Genomic DNA, 16,262 nt, shown 5'->3' with positions numbered 1-16,262 from the left:
GGCTTCGTAGGGGGGGGGGGGAGGGGGGGGAAGGAGTGGGAGCTGGGAAAGGTGGGCGTGGAGGCCTAGAGGTGGGCTTGCAGGCAGGGTGGCTCGGCCTCTGGTTCTGTTTGGAACTTGGCTGATGTGGGGTGGCCGTGGCGGGAGAGAACTGCCCGGGGGCAGAGGCCAAGGTGGAGGCCAGGCCGAGCAGCCTAGCGCCTGACAGCCATTCCCAGGGGTGTGAAGTCCCTTCTCACAAAGGGCCACGTCTGGGCGCCTGGGTGGCTCAGTCAGTTAAGCAGCCGACTCTTGATTTCGGCTCAGGTCACGATCTCAAGGTACAGTAGTGAGCTAGGCGTGGAGCCTGCCTAAGATTCATTCTCTCTTTCTCTCTCTCTCTGAAAAAAAGCAAAAAAAAAAAAAAAAAAAAAAAAAAACAAACCCCAAAAAACAAAGACAAAGGGCCATTTCTGTACCAGGGCCTCTCCAGAAACCTATAGTCCAGAAGAGGTTCCCACCAGGAGGAGGGACAGGACTAGGGGGCAAGTCTTCATAGGGTGAATGACCAAAGCCACAGGTCACCCCTTGAGACACAACGGCCCCAGGGCCCTGGAGTCTTGGGAGGCAAAGGATGGGGAGGAAGGAGCCAGAGCGGGGGACGGGCGGTGGGGGGTGGGGGGTGGGGGGGGCGGTGCATCTTCTGGGTGGAGCCCTGTGCCAGACATGTTCTCCACACACCTCTGAAGTAGGTGCTGATATCCCCATTTTAGAAACAGACCGTCGCTAAGAGAGAGAAAGTGACTTGCCCAGAGTCACACATGGTAGCAGAGCCCGGGATTCAAAAGCAGTTCCACGGGGCTCGAGAAGCCCTTCTCCACCTCTGCTCTCAGTGGGACCATAGACTGTGGGAGCCAGACTGGAAGACTGAGGCCGGGAACGGAGAAGCCACAAAGACGGTGGCAGGGTGGTTGTGGGCAGTCAGTGCGTTGCCTGGGCACGGTTTCAGGAGCCTCCCCGGGCAGTTGCTCTATGCCCAGGGCTCCGAGCTGCAGCAGGACTGGCTAAACCAGAGGCGGGGCAGGGGCACCAGGAAGGGCAGGAGGGTAAGAAAAACAGGAGGAGGAGTCTCAGCTGATGGACACCTTCTCCCCGCCCCCAATCTCCCTCCTGCCCCAGGTGACCTTTTCCCCAGATCCCAGGGTCCAGGCCCACCCCTGCGGGGAGGTGTGGAGAACAGAGACGGCTGGGATTGGTCAGAGCCAGCAGGGGCGTGTCCCGGGCTCCAACAGCCCCAGCGGCCGAGCAGAGCAGGTGGACTCCCAGGATAGACCAGGGGCCACCGGGCCCGTCTGACCTGGACGTCTGCCCTCCAGACATGGCCCCAGGCCCCCTTGATCCCCAGCCGGGCGGCCCTGCGGGGGTGCAGACAGCGTAAGCTCCGCCACCCCAGGGCCTGTGCCCATGTCCCTGCCCGGGGCGCAACGGGCCTCGGGAGCGGAGGCCACGGAGACGGTTGCCCCCGCTGTGGACCTGGTGCTAGGCGCCTCGGCCTGTTGCCTGGCCTGTGTCTTCACTAACCCCCTAGAGGTGGTGAAGACGCGGCTGCAGCTGCAGGGGGAGCTGCGGGCCCGGGGCACCTACCCGCGGCCCTACAGGGGCTTTTTTGCCTCGGTGGCCGCGGTGATCCGTGCAGATGGGCTGTGTGGCCTGCAGAAGGGGCTGGCCGCCGGCCTCCTTTACCAGGGCCTCATGAATGGCGTCCGCTTCTACTGCTACAGCCTGGAGTGCCAGGCTGGCCTCACCCAACAGCCTGGTGGCACCGTGGTCGCAGGCGCCGTGGCTGGGGCGCTGGGAGCCTTCGTGGGGAGCCCTGCTTACTTGGTGAGTGCCTTTTCTCCATCCTCCATCACCCCGTGACCCAGCTCGCCCCGGGGACTCTGGAGCCTCCCAGGCTGGCCCTGCGGGACCGACCTGGACGGCCGGGTGGGGCCTGATGGGCGGGGAACATCCCTGCCCGGGATTGGAATCTGCCCCTTGGCTCAAAGCCCCAGAGGCTGGTCCTGATCCTCATCCTCCTGGGGTCCCTGCCCCACCAGGCCTGAGCCAGAGGGGGGGGGGGGGGCAGAGGGTGGCAGGACGTGTGCTGGCTCCACCCCGGTGTGGCCACCCATCTTCCCGTGCAGCCTGTGCGAGTGAAAAATAAGCGAGGCCCCCGCGTCCCCGGCTGGATGTTGTACCGACCGTCATCATCCCGCTTAGTCCTCAGAACGGCTTGTCAGGCGTGAGCGGACGGGCCTGGAGGGGGTTAAGTAACTTGCTCCGGTCACACCGGGATGCAGACCCAGGCTGACTTCAGAGCCTCGCCCCCGACCCTATCCCACACGCCCCCTCAGCTGTGGGGGTGGGCTCGTGGCGCTCTGGATGTCGGGGCGCGCTCGTCCAGGCCCTCTCTCACGTCTGCTGTCACAGGTCAAAACACAGCTGCAGGCCCAGACGGTGGCCGCGATGGCTGTGGGGCACCAGCACCATCACCAGGTAGGAACCGTCACTCCCCAGAGCTCCCTGGGCCGGATGGGCTCCTGGGCCGGCAGGGGCTGCCCATGACGCGGCGTCTTCTCCCCGCAGAGTGTTCTGGGGGCCTTGGAGACCATCTGGCGGCAGCAAGGCCTGGCAGGACTATGGCGGGGCGTGGGTGGGGCCGTGCCCAGGGTCATGGTCGGCTCCGCGGCCCAGCTGGCCACCTTTGCCTCTGCCAAGGCCTGGGTGCAGAAGCAACAGGTGAGGAACCGGGGACACCTGTGCCCACCCACAGACACCCCAAAGTAAGGGCCGTCTGCCTCCTTTCTCCCCGTCTGGGCCCTCATCACTCCCTAACATCTCCAGCTGGACCCCCACCTAGGGAAGCCAACGGGGAGGTGACAGACGGGGCCCCTGAAGACAGCTGAGGACCCTGGCTCTGCCCTTAGGGTCGTGTCCCCGGCCCTTGTGCCCAGCAGGAGTGGGGGCCAGCAGTGAGCCCTGTAGCTGTGACGGAGCTGGGGTGGGGGGGTGGCTGGAGGCGCCCGGTCTGTTCCCCTCCCCCTAGGTCTCCCAGCCCCCACACGCTGGGAGGGGAGGGTGGGTACCCTGGGTGGGGGGGGGAGGGCACCTGCAGGCGTCAGAACCTGTACCACCCCACAGTGGCTCCCGGAGGACAGCTGGCTGGTGGCTTTGGCTGGAGGCATGATCAGTAGCGTCGCCGTGGCCGCAGTCATGACCCCCTTCGACGTGGTCAGCACGCGGCTATACAATCAGCCCGTGGACGGAACTGGCAAAGTGAGCAGGGGCTGGTGCGGGGGGTGGGGGGCCAGTGGGAAACTGGAGAGCACCCTCCAACACACACACACACACACACACACACACACACACACAGCCAGAGACACGCAGACACGTGACATGCATGCAGACGCATCGATTTGCCTTGTTTGCTGAGCACCTATGTCCCAGGCATGGGCTAAGCATTTTCACCTCTGGATTTTATTCCATCCTCACAATCACCTCCATCTTCCTGATGAGGAAACTGACGCTCAGAGAGATCTGGTGACTTGTGTGTGCGGTCGCCCGGCTGATACGTGGAGGAGCCCGAATCAGAATCCAGGCCTGACCCCACGGCCTCACGCACACGGGCCCTCGCATACACCGGTGCAGGCCGCGCTCAGCACAGAGGTGCCCTCCACAGGCCGAGTGAGGGCTGAAATCCGCCTGTGTGCCACTAGCCAAAGTTCAGCCCCCAGGCACGGGGCTGTGGCTGCCTGGACGAAGAGGCTTCTTAAATTTCACAGCCTACAGGGCCACCTTTCTAGAATTTGCCCAGCTTGGGGAGAGTCTCTCTACTGATGTGCCACAGTAGCCCCTACACACAGACACCCCTGGTTGTGCCAGCCAGGGCGCCACGTTCCCTGTAGTGACATCTGCCCCGTGTCTGTCCCCAGGGCCAGCTGTATGGTGGCCTCGCCGACTGCCTGGTGAAGATCTGGCGGCAGGAGGGCCCCCTGGCACTCTACAAGGGTCTGGGCCCGGCCTACCTGCGCCTGGGCCCCCACACGATCCTCAGCATGCTCTTCTGGGATGAGCTCCGGAAACTGGCTGGGCGGGGCCTGCACCAGGGCACCTAGGGGGCACCCCTCACCCCCATTTCCCGACACAGCCTGGCACTCGGCAGGAAGCAACGGCCCGCTCCAGCTGGGAATGGCCGGCTCAGAGCAGACCACTGGCCTAGACCCTGCCACAGGTCGGAGGAGAGTGTGGACAGCGCTGGTCCCCCCCAGACCCACGGCCTCCCTCAGGCCAGAGCATTTGTTCTGGATGGCCAGCCACTTTGTTCTCCAGCAAATTCTCTTCCCTCTCTGTACTGGGTTACCTTATCCCAGAGCCTTACTCATTATGATACTCGCTGCTCCGGGGCATGGCCATCACCTTGAGCTGGGTCGCTTACATGCATCAGCTTGCTTAGTCCTCAAACAGTGTGAGACGGTTAAACCCTCTTTTACCAAGAGGAAGCTGAGAACTCAGAAAAGGGAAGTGCTTTGACCAAAGCCACACAGCTCTGAAGTGGCAGAAAGAGGACTGGAAGTTAGCTCTGCCCGGCGTAGGCTGGTGTCCCTGGCAAGAGCCAGGACCATGAGGGCTGGAGGGCCCCCGACAGTCACTGTGAGGCACCACGAGGCCATAGTGGACCTCCGACAAGATGGTTTAAACAACAGATATTGTCTCACAGCTTGGAGGCTGGAAGTCAGACATCCAGGCATCAGCGGGGTTGGTTTCTTCTGAGGCCCCTCTCTCTCTCTCTCTCTCTCCCCTCTCTCTCTCCCCCCTGGCATGTGGACGGCCATCTTCCCCCCGGGTCCTCACATGGTCTTCCTTCTGTGTCTGTGTCCTAATCTCTTCTTATAAGGCCCCCAGTCGTGTTAGATTAGCACCGACCCTAATGTCCTCATTTTAACTTAATTACCTCTCTAGAGACCCCATCTCCAATTACAGTCACATATAGAGGGTTAGAACTTCAATATATGAATGTGGGTGGGGGGGACATAATGCAGCCTATAACACCAACTAGAAGCTTTTACTGAGGGCTTCCTAGATGCCCAGCACTGTGGGCGTCCAGACAAATCCTCATGACCGTTCTGAAAGGGGTCTCTGGACATGCCCATTCTTCAGATGAGGAGGCTAAGGCCCAGGGCGAGGAGGGGACTGGCTCAACGTGAGGAGCAGAGCTAGGTGTCCTCACCCTGGGCCCTTTCCCCAGGCTGCAGCCACACTCCTCCCAGTGAGTGTGTTCCTAAGGCCCACGCTGACCTTTGTGCTTCAGAGAATGACACCGAGTCCCTGGAAGGGATAGGACTGGCCCCAGCCCAAGCAGAGCCTAAACCACCTACCCTGCCATCCCCCATGTCTGCTGTTCCCCGGGGGTACCCCACCACACACTCCAAGCCAATAAAGTTTTCTATTTTGTTTACTTCCACGACTCCCTTCTGCTGAAGCCTCGGTCTCCCCCACCCGTGACACCACCCCCCACCCCTTGGCTCCCTCCTCGGTCTGGGGAAGGAGGATCCAGATTTGCCGCACCCACGGCTTCCAACCCAACTGAGGCCTGCCACCTAGTGGACACGGGGAGGATCGTTGAGGCAGGCTGCCCAGTGGCGGAAGGAGAGGGGGGGGCCCAGAACTGTATCTCAACCTCAGGTTGTGGGGGGTACGGACCACTTTCCAGAACTGGGGCTGATGGGGCAGAGCCTCGATGCAAGGCTGCGGGGGGCAACAGATAAGGCCTGGGGCTTCAGGAAGGCCCTGTGGGCAAGGCCTAAGGTAGGGTGAGAAAAACGGGCACCCAACTTGAGCAGAGACAGAGGCCAGAGATCAGTGCTGGTTTCATGCCGCCCAAAGGCGGAGCCCCTGGACAGCAGTAGGCTCCCGAGGCCAGTAACCCTGGGGCCCTGAAGGTATCCCTGCCTCCCCTCCCCTCCCCTTCCCTCCCTTGAGCTTCTGATCCCTCCCTGCCCCTCCCCTCCCTCCACTGACACCTTTGCCCTGTGACTTTGGTCTCTCTGGAGCAGACCTGGCCAGAGGCGGGGGCTGATCCCGGCAGCGGCCATGTTCTCCCTGCCATCCCTGCCCTCCTGGCTCCCCGGCCTCCCCTCCCTCCAGTGGGGCTCCAGCCTCCTAGACTCTGTCCTGCAAGGTGAGTGCCACCTCCCTGTCCCGTGCAGCCCCGCCCCCTCCGGCAGCTCTGGGCAGCTGCAGGGTGGACCCCCCCCCCGCCCCCGCCCCCCACCACGTGGGTCTCCCACCACCTCTAACCCTCCAAACCGCCTGCCCTCCCTCCTGCCCCTCAGGCCTCATCGGGGCCAGCGGAGTCTCCATCCTGAACAGCCTCCTGAAGGTCTACTTCTTTGTGAACTGTGCCAAGTGAGTGCCTGCCAACCCAGCCCACTCCTGGGCCCCCGAGCTGTCTCCGGCCTGTGAGGGCAGGGCCGGAGGGAAGGGAACCCTATCCCCAGTGAGCATGTCTGGGGGCACGGGGACCACTGCCCAGGCCGAGGCTGGTGGTTCTGGCCCTGCCCACGTCCATTCTGCCCCACAGCAACCCTGAGCGGCGGCTGGAAAAGCACCGGCTGCAGGCCCCGTGGGCCTTGCTGGAGACCGCGCACCTGGCAGGGCTGGCCCTGATCCTGACCGTCGTGGGGGCCCGGGTGGCCGCCCTGGTGGTGCTTGAGTTCTCCCTCCGGGCTATCTCCACACTGCTCTCCCTGGGCAAGGTAAGGCTCCCTGAGGTGGGGGGGGGGGAGGGGGGGGCGTGTCATTACCCGAACCCGGGCCCTGATTTTCACCCCAGACCCCCCTGTCTCCTCACCACCTCCTTTCTGTAAGACCGAGACCGGAGGGTGCAGATCGCCCCCCGGGGTTGTGATCGCCAGTGCAGTCCCTGCTCCTAGCGAGCTCCTGGACACCGAGCTCCCCGTGTGCCAGGCCCCGTGCCGGATCCTCTGAGTGCGTCATCTCACGTATCCACACAGTCAGAGGCGGGTAGAGCTTCGCTGTGATCTCCATTTCACGGACGGGGAAACTAAGGCTCAGAGAGGGTAACTGGCTTGTCGCAGGTCAACAACCAGCAAGAAGCGGGGTCAGGCTCTGAACCCAGGTCTTCAAGGCTCTGAGCCACAAACCTTCAGCAAGCACATGGGGCCCAAGGAACAATCGTGACTGAAATTAAGCAGCAAGAAATGATCCCAGTAGGTAGGGCTTGACCTTGAAGGCAATATCCCTGCTTTTTTTTTTTTTTTAAGTTTATTTATTTATTTTGAGAGAGAGAGAGAGAGAGAGAGATCTCATGAACCATGAGATCATGACCTGAGCCGAAATCAAGAGTCAGACGCTTAACTGACGGAGCCACCCGAGCACCCCAGGGAATATTCCTTCTTTGGCAATGATCCCCAAGGTTCCTTCCGGCTCCAGATTCCTACAGAATGGAGCCTCTGCACCTTCACAGCCCCTTGCCCCCCCCCCCCCCCCCGGTCAGGTGAGAGGCAGCCTGAGCCCCCAGCATCGCGGCCCCCTTTCTCCCCCCCCCTCCCCCGCCCAGGGCTCCCAGGGCACCGAGACGCTGCGGCTGCACCTGTTGTGCCAGTACGCGCTGGGCTGCGGGCTGACCTGCGGCCTGAGCTTCCTGCAGGAGGACGCCCCGCACCGCACCCTGAACCTGCTGCTGGGCCTCTGGCTGGCCACGCTGCTCTGCACGGGCGCCAGGCGCCTCTGCCGCCACATCCACCAGCTCTACGAGCTGCACAGCAGCCAGCAGTACTGCGGGGTCTGCCTGGGCCTGCTGGCCGGCGCTCATGCCCTCCCCCGGCTGCTGGCCCGCGCCCTGGCCGTGGCCTTTGCCGTGGGTGACCTGGCAGCCGTGGCCCTTATCAACCGGGACTTCCTGACCACGTCAGACGCCGTGCGTTTCTGGACGCCGCTCGTCATCTGCTACACGCTGCTCGTCATCTACATGCAGGGTAAGGGCCACAGGCGGGGTCCTGGGCGGCCGCTGATTCACTGGGCATTCACGTCCCACTGTCCGACCGGGGCACAGCATTGTGCTGGGCCCCGGGGAGGCCGACAACAGTTAGGCCACACCCCTGCCATCCCAGGGCGCCCGCCCGGTCTAGTGACAGAAGCCATATGGGGCGGCTCACTGATGGGTGTGGCATGCGCTGGGAGCCCCGAGGAGATGGAGCTTGAACCGGGTTCTGAAGGATAGTAGGAGGGCTGGGGTGGGGAAGGGGGGCGGGGAAGAGATCCTGGCAGAGGGAACCCCGCAGGCCGAAGCCCAGAGGTGAGAGAAGGTGGGGCCCTGTGGAACGACTGAAAAAGTGGAGTATGGCTGTCACCCCAAGGGAATGGGGAGGGGTTGAGACTGGCCAGGCTGATGGGGGGTAGTGATGGAGAGCCCTCATCAACCCAGTGCAGGCCGTCTGATGAGAAGCCCCCGCACGGCTTTCAGCAGGGGAGAGCGACCTGGCCAGATGTGGGCTATGGGAAGAACCGCCTGGCTGCAGGGCGGAGATGGGGTCGAGGTGGCGGGACAGGGAAGGACAGTCAGGCAGAAAGCAGCGGGTGCAAAGGCCCTGAGGTGGGAATGAGTCTGGCATGTTGGGGAGTAGTAAGGAACGGGAGCGAGCCAGAGACGAAACGAGGACACGGCTCAGATCAGGCAGGACATCACGTTCCTGTGTTTAGAAGGTCACTGGCTGCCGAGTGGACATGGAGTAGACACTTGACCCACAAGGTCAAGAACAGAAGCCGGGAGCTGGGACTGGGTGGGGCAGCGGGAGTGGGGAGGTGGGTTCGGGTGGGGCTCTACTTAGCAGAAAGAGTCCCCGGGGCTTCCCCACCGATTAGAGGTGGCAGTGGAGGCAGGACGGTGCCTGCAGCTTGGAGCTGGCGTGCCCCCCCTCCCTCCCCTGACTGCAGGCAGAGCGCAGCAGCGGGCAGGCTCGGGGGCAGACAGCGAGGCCTGGTTAGGAAGAAGTGCCTGGTGCCAGCCAGGTTCTCAGAGAGTGGGGGTGAGGGAGGAGGGAGGCAGGGGGCTGCAAGGGGAGGGAAAGGCTCACACTGAGGAAGGTCGGGGGCAGCCGGGAGTCCAGGCCCCGTCCCAGGCCGGGCCTCAGGTATGGCGGGCAGGTGGTGACAGGTGCCCTGCCCCCCCAGAGGAGCAGCGGCAGAACCCCGGCCTGCAGAGCCAGGTCCAGACGGTGCTGGTGCGCATGGGCGGCCTCTTCGTGCTGCTGCTGACCGTGGGCAGCTGGCTGGACCTCCTGGGTGTCCTTATGTCCCTGCTGGGCGAGCTCTGGTGCCTGACGAGCGTCCGTACCCTGCTGGACCTTTGCCAGATACAGGTGGGCGCTTCACCGCGTGGGTCCCCCAGACACGGAAGCCCCGCTCCAGACAGCCCGAGGAGCCTCCACAGGCCCGAGTTCAAGAAGGGCTGGGGTGACCTCTCTCGGGGTGGGGGCAGAAGGAGCTGAAATCCCCTCTTTCACCTGGTGTTAAGCTTTGACCCCTGCGTGGGAAGCAGGGCCTGAAGCTCCCCCACCAGAGGATGGGGGACCTGAGTTGTGTCCGTCTTCTTTCCCTCCCCACCTTCCCCCAGGAGTTTCCATCCCAGAGGCCTTCAGTGTCAGCTCCAAGGCAGCCCCCGCCCCAGCCCTCAGCACCTGGCCAGCCCCAGGGGACAGCCCCCTCCTGACCTGCCTTAGCAAGGACTTGGGAGTCTGTCTCGGGCCCACCCAGGCTCATCTGGAGGTCTTGACCCCAGGACTGCCAGCCCTGCCCCCCACTTGGAGTTCAAGGTGGGCACTGGGGCTCTTGGGAGGGAGAAGAGGGCTCGGGGCTAGAGCTCTCAGAAGGGGGCACTTGGAGGCCACTGAGCGAACCCCTATTTTTCTCAGGACAGAGAACGGATGCAGCGCCCGCAAACCTGCCTTCCCGGTGGGGGGGTTGGGGGAATGGGGGAGAATTGCATTCTCAGAACGGCTTCTCCTTTACTGGCCTCCCTCGCCCTCTCCATGAACAACAATAAAGATGATTTTCTCAACCTGCGTTAGAATCATGAACACACAGCTCCTCTGGCTGGGGCCGGCCCCGGGGATACATGCCGGCTGGGTCCCCTGGTGTTGGGGAGTTCGGTACTGAGGTGGCTGAGGAAGCCATGGGGATGTGGTGGCCTGGACACGTGCTCTAGCACCCCCCCTACAGTCGCGGGTGGATGGCGCCCACATTCCGTCCCATCCTAGGCTGAGAACCAGCTGAAGGGAGGCTCGGCTAAGACCGTGAGGATCCTTGCCATTTCAGCTTTGTTCAGCCTCATATTCCGTGCAGGGCCCAGCCCGGGGAGGCAACAGACTATCTGGGAAAAGGTTGGGTACCAGCTCCTCTGCTCACTTGCTGTGTGTCCTTGGGGGCTTCGCTGCCACTCTCTGAGCCCGTCAGAAGAAAAATTGCCATGTGTAGGGTGCTGACCATGTGCCAAGCACTATGCCGAGCACTTTTATGATCTCGTTTGGTTCTGACATCAGCCTCAAGAGGCAGGTACTGTTATCCCTTTTTACAGATTCAGAAACAGGCTCAGAGAGGTTATGTAACTTGCTCAAGGTCACTGAGCTAGTTGGTGGCTAAGTCAGGATTTGAATCCAGGTGGCCTGACTCCCAGAGCTCAAGTGCTTTGTATGCCTCCTGCTACCCCCCTCTTGTTGGAAGAACTGGGGCCACGGAAACCAACCGAGGTGCACATAAAATATGGCAGGTCCATTCCTGGAAGGTTCTGGAATATGGTTGCAGCCACCTTGTGAGCAGAGTAATCTGATGCTCCATCACAGCCATGTTACCCCGGCCCGAGCATCCAGCCCACAGGGCAGTTTCCACAGGGACAGAAGGCCCAGCTCAGGGCCCTTTCCCAGGGGGTGCCCTACAGGGCAAAGGAGACTCCCAGCTTCCAGGCCTCCTGGGGGTTGTGAGGGTCAGATTGTCCAGGACGGGTGGAGGAGACGTCAGGGAGGAGGTGAGGGGAGAAGATTCTTGGAGGATTCCAGGTTCTGGCAAGCCCTGCTTCTCAGCAAAGGCCACCATGGTCACCCAAAGGCTACTGCCTCAGGACAGAGTCAGGCGTAGGATTCTCCGCTCCCCACCCTGGGACACACCTGGGACACACCTGGGACATGGGGCAGGCTGGCCCCAAGCCTGGACAGGGTGGTTTCAGCTCATTCCTCCAGAAATGGCCACCCAACTGACAGTCCAAGCCTAATCCCTGACCCTTTGCTCTCTGCCACCCTACCCCCAGATGGGCCTCTCAGCCCCAAAGTAGCTGAGGTGGGGGAAATGCCTGTGGCTGCCCCTCCCTCAATCCAGGACCCAGCCCCTCTCTGCCTGGGAGTGCGTTCAGTTCCCTCTGGGCAGGAAACTTGTCCCAGTCTGGGAGGAAATGGCTCAGTTGGTTGGGCACCCAGCCAGCCCTTGCCAGACCCAGAATGGGCACCAGGTTCCAACTCCGGCCTGATGTTTTTGCTGGAAGGTTCTCTGGCCTCTTGGCCCCTAGCACAGCCTGGGACCCGGTGGGGACAGGGCTGGGAGGGGATTGGATTTGGCAGCCCTTTCCTTTTTATGGACACAGGGACCATTTCCAAACAAAAAAAATGGGCCACGTGGGTTGGACTAGGATTCTTTTCTTATCTATTAAATTATTTTTATGAAAAAGTCTGACAAGGGTATAAAAATTAGATCACTCTAAGTGAGGCGTTTAGCAAATCTCCAAAAACCCAAACAAAGGAAAAGAGGCCTGAAGTCCAAAGAGCAGAGGAAATCCAGAAGGTATGGTCTGGAATGGGGTATGAAGCTGGGACTTCTCTCAGAGACCATGAGAGTTCGAATCCTGGGCTCTGACCAGCATCCTTCTGAAGAGGAGGGAGACCGGGGCCCCCAGTCTCTGCGAGGAGGGGGTAGCAGCCTCCAGGGCAGCTGGGATTGGGGTGAACCGGCCTCCCCCCTCCTGCACTCCCACTTCGCCCCTTCTGAGCTATGGCATTGTCCCTTTGGGCATCCTGCATGCCTTACCCTAGTCACTCATTCACAAGTAATTATTGAACATCTGCATGGGGCCAGGCTCTGGCCTGTAGTAACTGTGCCGCAAGGAAAAGTACAGCTGGGTAAGTCACTCTGTCAGCAGGAGATTGGGACAAGCTAAGGTGAGTGTATTTGTGATCCACAGCTGTGTTACAAACGGCCCCAAAAGTTAGCAGCTTAAAACAATAGACACTTACTGTCTCGCACTTTTTTGTGGGTTGGGTCCCACAGGCTGGCTGGGGCCTCTGGCTCAGGGTCTCCTCACAGACCGCAGTCAAGACGTGGGCCAAGGCTCCGGTGACATCGTGAGGCTTGACCGGGGTAGGGTCCACTTCCAAGCTCACTCACATGGCTGTTGACAGGATTCAGTTTCTTACAGGCTACCGGGCTGAGAGTCTCAGCTCCTCTGACTGTTGGCCAGGGGTCTCCCTTCGTTCCTCGCCATGTGGGCCTCCCCATAGACAGCTCCCAACAGGGGAGCTGGTGTCCCTCAGAGCAAGCCAGTAAGGGACAGAGAGAGAGAGAAAAGACATGCAGGACAGAAGTCACAGTCTTTTTGTAGCCCAGTGTTTTGGTTTTTTTTAATTTTTTTTAATTTATTTAAATTTATTTAAAATTTTTAAAATTTTTTGAGAGAGAGAGAGAGAGACAGAGCACAGGCAGGGGAGGGGCAGAGAGGGAAACACAGAATCCAAAGCAGGATCCAGGCTCCGAGCCGTCAGCACAGAGCCCGATCGAACTCCCGAACCGCGAGCTCATGACCTGAGCTGAAGTCAGACGCTCAACCGACTGAGCCACCCGGGCGCCTCACGTGACTGACATTTTTAAAGGACTCCTCCCCTTGCTGTTTGTAGAATAGCGCAGAAACAAGCCAGTTCGGAAGCATGTGAAATTACCCAGGTGAGATGATATTAACCCTGGCAGGAACCCAGGGCTTGAACCAAAATGGTAGCCATGGAGGTAGTCAGAAGTGGTTGGACATGGATGTATTTCGAAGAGTCCATAGGACTTCCTGATCAATTAGATGTGGGTTTGATAGAATGAGAAGAATCCAGGGCTCTCGGCTTTTCGGCCTGAAGAACTGGGTGAGTGAAATGGGAGGCATCTGGGGCAGAGCAGGGCCCTTCACGCAGGTGCGGTTGGCGTTGACGGGAAGGCCGGGTGTTATGATGTGTGTGATGTGGGCTCAGGGAGGCCTAACCGACAAGGAGCTGTTGACACTGAGTCCTGAACGTTGGGGGGGGGGGGGGGGGGGGGCGTGGTGTGGCAGCCCAGGTGCTGAGATGCCTGAGGGACTAAAGAAAGGTTCCCGTGGCTGAGCAGAGGGCGTGAGGGGCACAGCAGTGGGAGATGCGGTGGGTCGTGGAGGCTGGCTGCGGCCAGATGGCCCAGGGTCACGGGAGGGCTTGGCATTTTCCTCCCTGGAAGCAGCAGGAGCCCCGGAGGGGCTGGGTGGGGAGCGGCGAGGGGGAGCTCGTGAGGATCACATCCTGCTCTAGCGAGATGGTCTGGCCATCAGGGTGGAGATGGGTTGTAAGGAGTAAGGCAGGACCAGTCCAATGTTAAGGGCCCCCTTTAGGAAAAAGGATACAAAATTTGCATTGAAGTGGGTAGTGATAGAATGATAAAGAGAAAGCATAACAAATTGCTGGAGGCCTGGAGACTTGGGTGCCTTCTTCTGACATCTCCCTGGGCAGTGTGCCAAGGGCACTTAATGGAAAATGCTTCCTGAGTGCGACCTGGCTACCTCCCTTCCTAGAACACTCTGTAACTCCCAGCAACCCTCACAGGGGCCCCTACCACGGAGAGGCCTACACTCACAGTAAACCCACCTTGGCTAAGAGAGAAGTAGGGAGGCCAGCTGGGGGGAAGAAGGGGTCTCAGGAACTGGGGGTGCTAAGAAAGATGAAGCCAAGGGTGGGGGCTCCCAGTGGGGGTGGGGGCTCAAGCAGGGAGATGGGACCAGTGAGGTGTTTGAATAGGGGCTCAGCCTTGGCAAGCAGCCAAGGGCCTGGGGCAACCTCAGGGACCCCCAAAGGGACGGACACCGGGATTTCCTCCTCTCTGCCCACAGAGGGGCTCTGACCTTCAAGGCCAGGGCCAAAGAGGGGCCTTCCCAGCCTGCTGAGCCTCTGGCCCCCTCCATGGAGCCCGTGCTGATTTGCTAAGCAATGGCCTGGCCGTGGGAACCAACCAGCCCAGACAGTGCCAGCTCAGGCCCCCAGACCAGGAGGGGATTAAGACCCAGACGATGTTATCACAGCCAGCTCTGGGAAGCTGGGCCCTGCATGGCCCAAGTGGACATAGGCTTGGGGCCTGAGAGGAGGGGAATTTATGTGGCTATAATGTGGCCCGGTTTGCTCCCCTTTGGTTTTTTAAGTTTGTTTTTGAGAGAGAGCAAGCTGGGGAGGGGCAGAGAGAGAGAGAGAGAGAGGGAGAGAGAGAATCCCAAGCAGGCTCCACACTGTCAGCGTGGAGCCCGATGTGGGGCTCGAACCCATACGCCATGAGATCATGACCTGAGCTGAAATCAAGAGTCAGATGCTTACCCTGACTGAGCCCCCACTCCCACCCCGGGTGCCCCTTCCCCCTCCCTTGGTTTTCAAACATTTTCCCTACACACTTGGCCTGTTCGGTAAAGCTGCCTGGAGCCAGGCTACCCGGGTTCAAATGAAGTCCATTTGTCGAGTGGACTGAACAGATGATGGAGGTGGGGCATGTTGCCCAGAGGCTGACCGTGGCCTCTAGTCCACCCCACCCCACCCAGCCAAGGGACTATAACTGAGTCTCAGTCGTGCCCTTCTGGTGTGAAGGATCAGTGAACACATCTGAGTAAGGGGATGGAGAGGCAGGCCCCGATTCAGGCAGCCGAAGCAGGAACCGCAGAAGCCCATCTCAGGGGAGGAAGGGAATGAAGAGGCCCACTTCCCCCATCTTGTCCAGGGGACTGCTTCCGGGTACAGGAAGATGAGCATATGTGCATTTCACTCGCCATGAGCTGTTAATATGCTGATTTTCTACTGAGGAATTGTAACCCTGTGTTATGCATTTTTCATGCATTATCTACCCGCCCCCCACCACCGCCCAGCTTTCAGAACCACCTGGAAGGCATGGTTTTCTCTGTCTCCTCAGGAGAAAACCCAAGGTACAGAAAGCTTACGTGACTTGCTCAAGATCACAGAGCTAAGAAGCGGGAGAGCCAAGATCCAAATTCAGATAGGTCTGATTCCAAAGCCCAAGCTCCTAACTGCTTACTACCCGTCACTACACTGCTTCACATGTGATTTGTATATGCAGCTACTTGTAGACCTTCAACCCCAACTTGTGCATTTTGCAGGAATTGCTGAGTCCTGACATCCCAAGGTCTCCGGGCCAGTGAGGGCTGTGGCACAGGAAAACTTGAGCATATGGACTGTGTGGACCGAGATCTCCGGAGACCAGGCAAGGGTGATGGGAGAATAGCCATTGCTACTTGCTGGTCACTAACTATGGGCCAGGCTCTGGGGGGTGCCCTTTCAGCGCCTCCGTCCCCCCCCCAACAGGTCTGCAAAGGGAAGCATTCCTGTCCCCATTTGAGGGTATCCAGCGCAGCACCTCTGTTTTTTGTTTTGGTTTAATTTTCTTAATGTTTATTTATTTATTTTATTAATTAAAAAAAAATTTTTTTTAACGTTTTTCAGACAGAGAGAGACACAGCATGAACGGGGGAGGGGCAGAGAGAGAGAGGGAAACACAGAATTGGAAGCAGGCTCCAGGCTCCGGGCCATCAGCCCAGAGCCCGACGCGGGGCTCGAACCCGCGGACCGTGAGATTGTGACCTGAGCTGAAGTCGGACGCCCAACCGACAGAGCCACCCAGGCGCCCCAATGTTTATTTTTGAGAGAGAGAGAGAGAGAGAGAGAGAGTGTGAGCAGGGGAGGGATAGAGAGAGAGAATCGGAAGCAGGCTCCAGGCTCCAAGCTGTCAGCACAGAGCCTGATGTGGGGCTTGAACTCACGAACCGTGACATCATGACCTGAGCCGAAGTTGGATGCTTTACCGACTGAGCCACCCAGGCACTCCTGGTTTTTTTTGGGTTTTTTTGGTTGTTTTTTTTTAAGATTTCACTTTTGGGGCATCTGAGTGGCTCAGTCGGTTAAGCA

General features: G+C 60.0%; 2 protein-coding genes across 3 annotated transcripts; both read left to right on the top strand.

Annotated features, from left to right (window-relative positions):
- The first annotated feature begins 1,250 nt into the window (after positions 1–1,250).
- Positions 1,251–5,476, top strand: SLC25A34 (solute carrier family 25 member 34). Its single transcript, XM_058718973.1, has 5 exons — positions 1,251–1,863; positions 2,452–2,517; positions 2,608–2,760; positions 3,163–3,297; positions 3,954–5,476. Exons 1-5 carry the CDS (start codon positions 1,444–1,446, stop codon positions 4,134–4,136), a joined length of 957 nt encoding a protein of 318 aa, XP_058574956.1. The 5' UTR covers positions 1,251–1,443; the 3' UTR covers positions 4,137–5,476.
- A 309-nt stretch (positions 5,477–5,785) lies between these two features.
- TMEM82 (transmembrane protein 82) lies at positions 5,786–10,099 on the top strand. Of its 2 annotated transcripts, XR_009258391.1 has the most exons (7): positions 5,786–6,199; positions 6,354–6,426; positions 6,602–6,776; positions 7,601–8,018; positions 9,214–9,401; positions 9,656–9,854; positions 9,954–10,099. XR_009258391.1 is itself a non-coding variant. In XM_058718972.1 (6 exons), the coding sequence occupies exons 1-6, from the start codon at positions 6,112–6,114 to the stop codon at positions 9,749–9,751; spliced, it is 1,038 nt and encodes a 345-aa protein (XP_058574955.1). In that variant the 5' UTR covers positions 5,786–6,111; the 3' UTR covers positions 9,752–10,099. The 2 variants fall into 2 exon arrangements, 1 of the variants encoding a protein (XP_058574955.1); XM_058718972.1 differs by having other exon boundaries at positions 9,656–10,099.
- Positions 10,100–16,262: the final 6,163 nt, after the last annotated feature.

The sequence above is a fragment of the Neofelis nebulosa genome, chromosome 2 (assembly GCF_028018385.1).
Source record: "Neofelis nebulosa isolate mNeoNeb1 chromosome 2, mNeoNeb1.pri, whole genome shotgun sequence".
NCBI classification, from domain to species: domain Eukaryota; kingdom Metazoa; phylum Chordata; class Mammalia; order Carnivora; family Felidae; genus Neofelis; species Neofelis nebulosa.
This window is presented reverse-complemented; position numbering and strand designations above follow the sequence as displayed.

What these genes read in the sequence shown, in the direction of transcription:
- SLC25A34 (XM_058718973.1), top strand. Translation starts at nt 1,444, where the DNA reads ATGTCCCTGCCCGGGGCGCAACGGGCCTCGGGAGCGGAGGCCACGGAG. An exon ending in GGCACCAGCACCATCACCAG is followed by an intron (nt 2,518 to 2,607) that starts GTAGGAACCGTC and finishes TTCTCCCCGCAG; the next exon opens with AGTGTTCTGGGGGCCTTGGA. An exon ending in CCTGGGTGCAGAAGCAACAG is followed by an intron (nt 2,761 to 3,162) that starts GTGAGGAACCGG and finishes ACCACCCCACAG; the next exon opens with TGGCTCCCGGAGGACAGCTG.
- TMEM82 (XM_058718972.1), top strand. Translation starts at nt 6,112, where the DNA reads ATGTTCTCCCTGCCATCCCTGCCCTCCTGGCTCCCCGGCCTCCCCTCC. An exon ending in GCTCGTCATCTACATGCAGG is followed by an intron (nt 8,019 to 9,213) that starts GTAAGGGCCACA and finishes CTGCCCCCCCAG; the next exon opens with AGGAGCAGCGGCAGAACCCC. An exon ending in TGGACCTTTGCCAGATACAG is followed by an intron (nt 9,402 to 9,655) that starts GTGGGCGCTTCA and finishes ACCTTCCCCCAG; the next exon opens with GAGTTTCCATCCCAGAGGCC.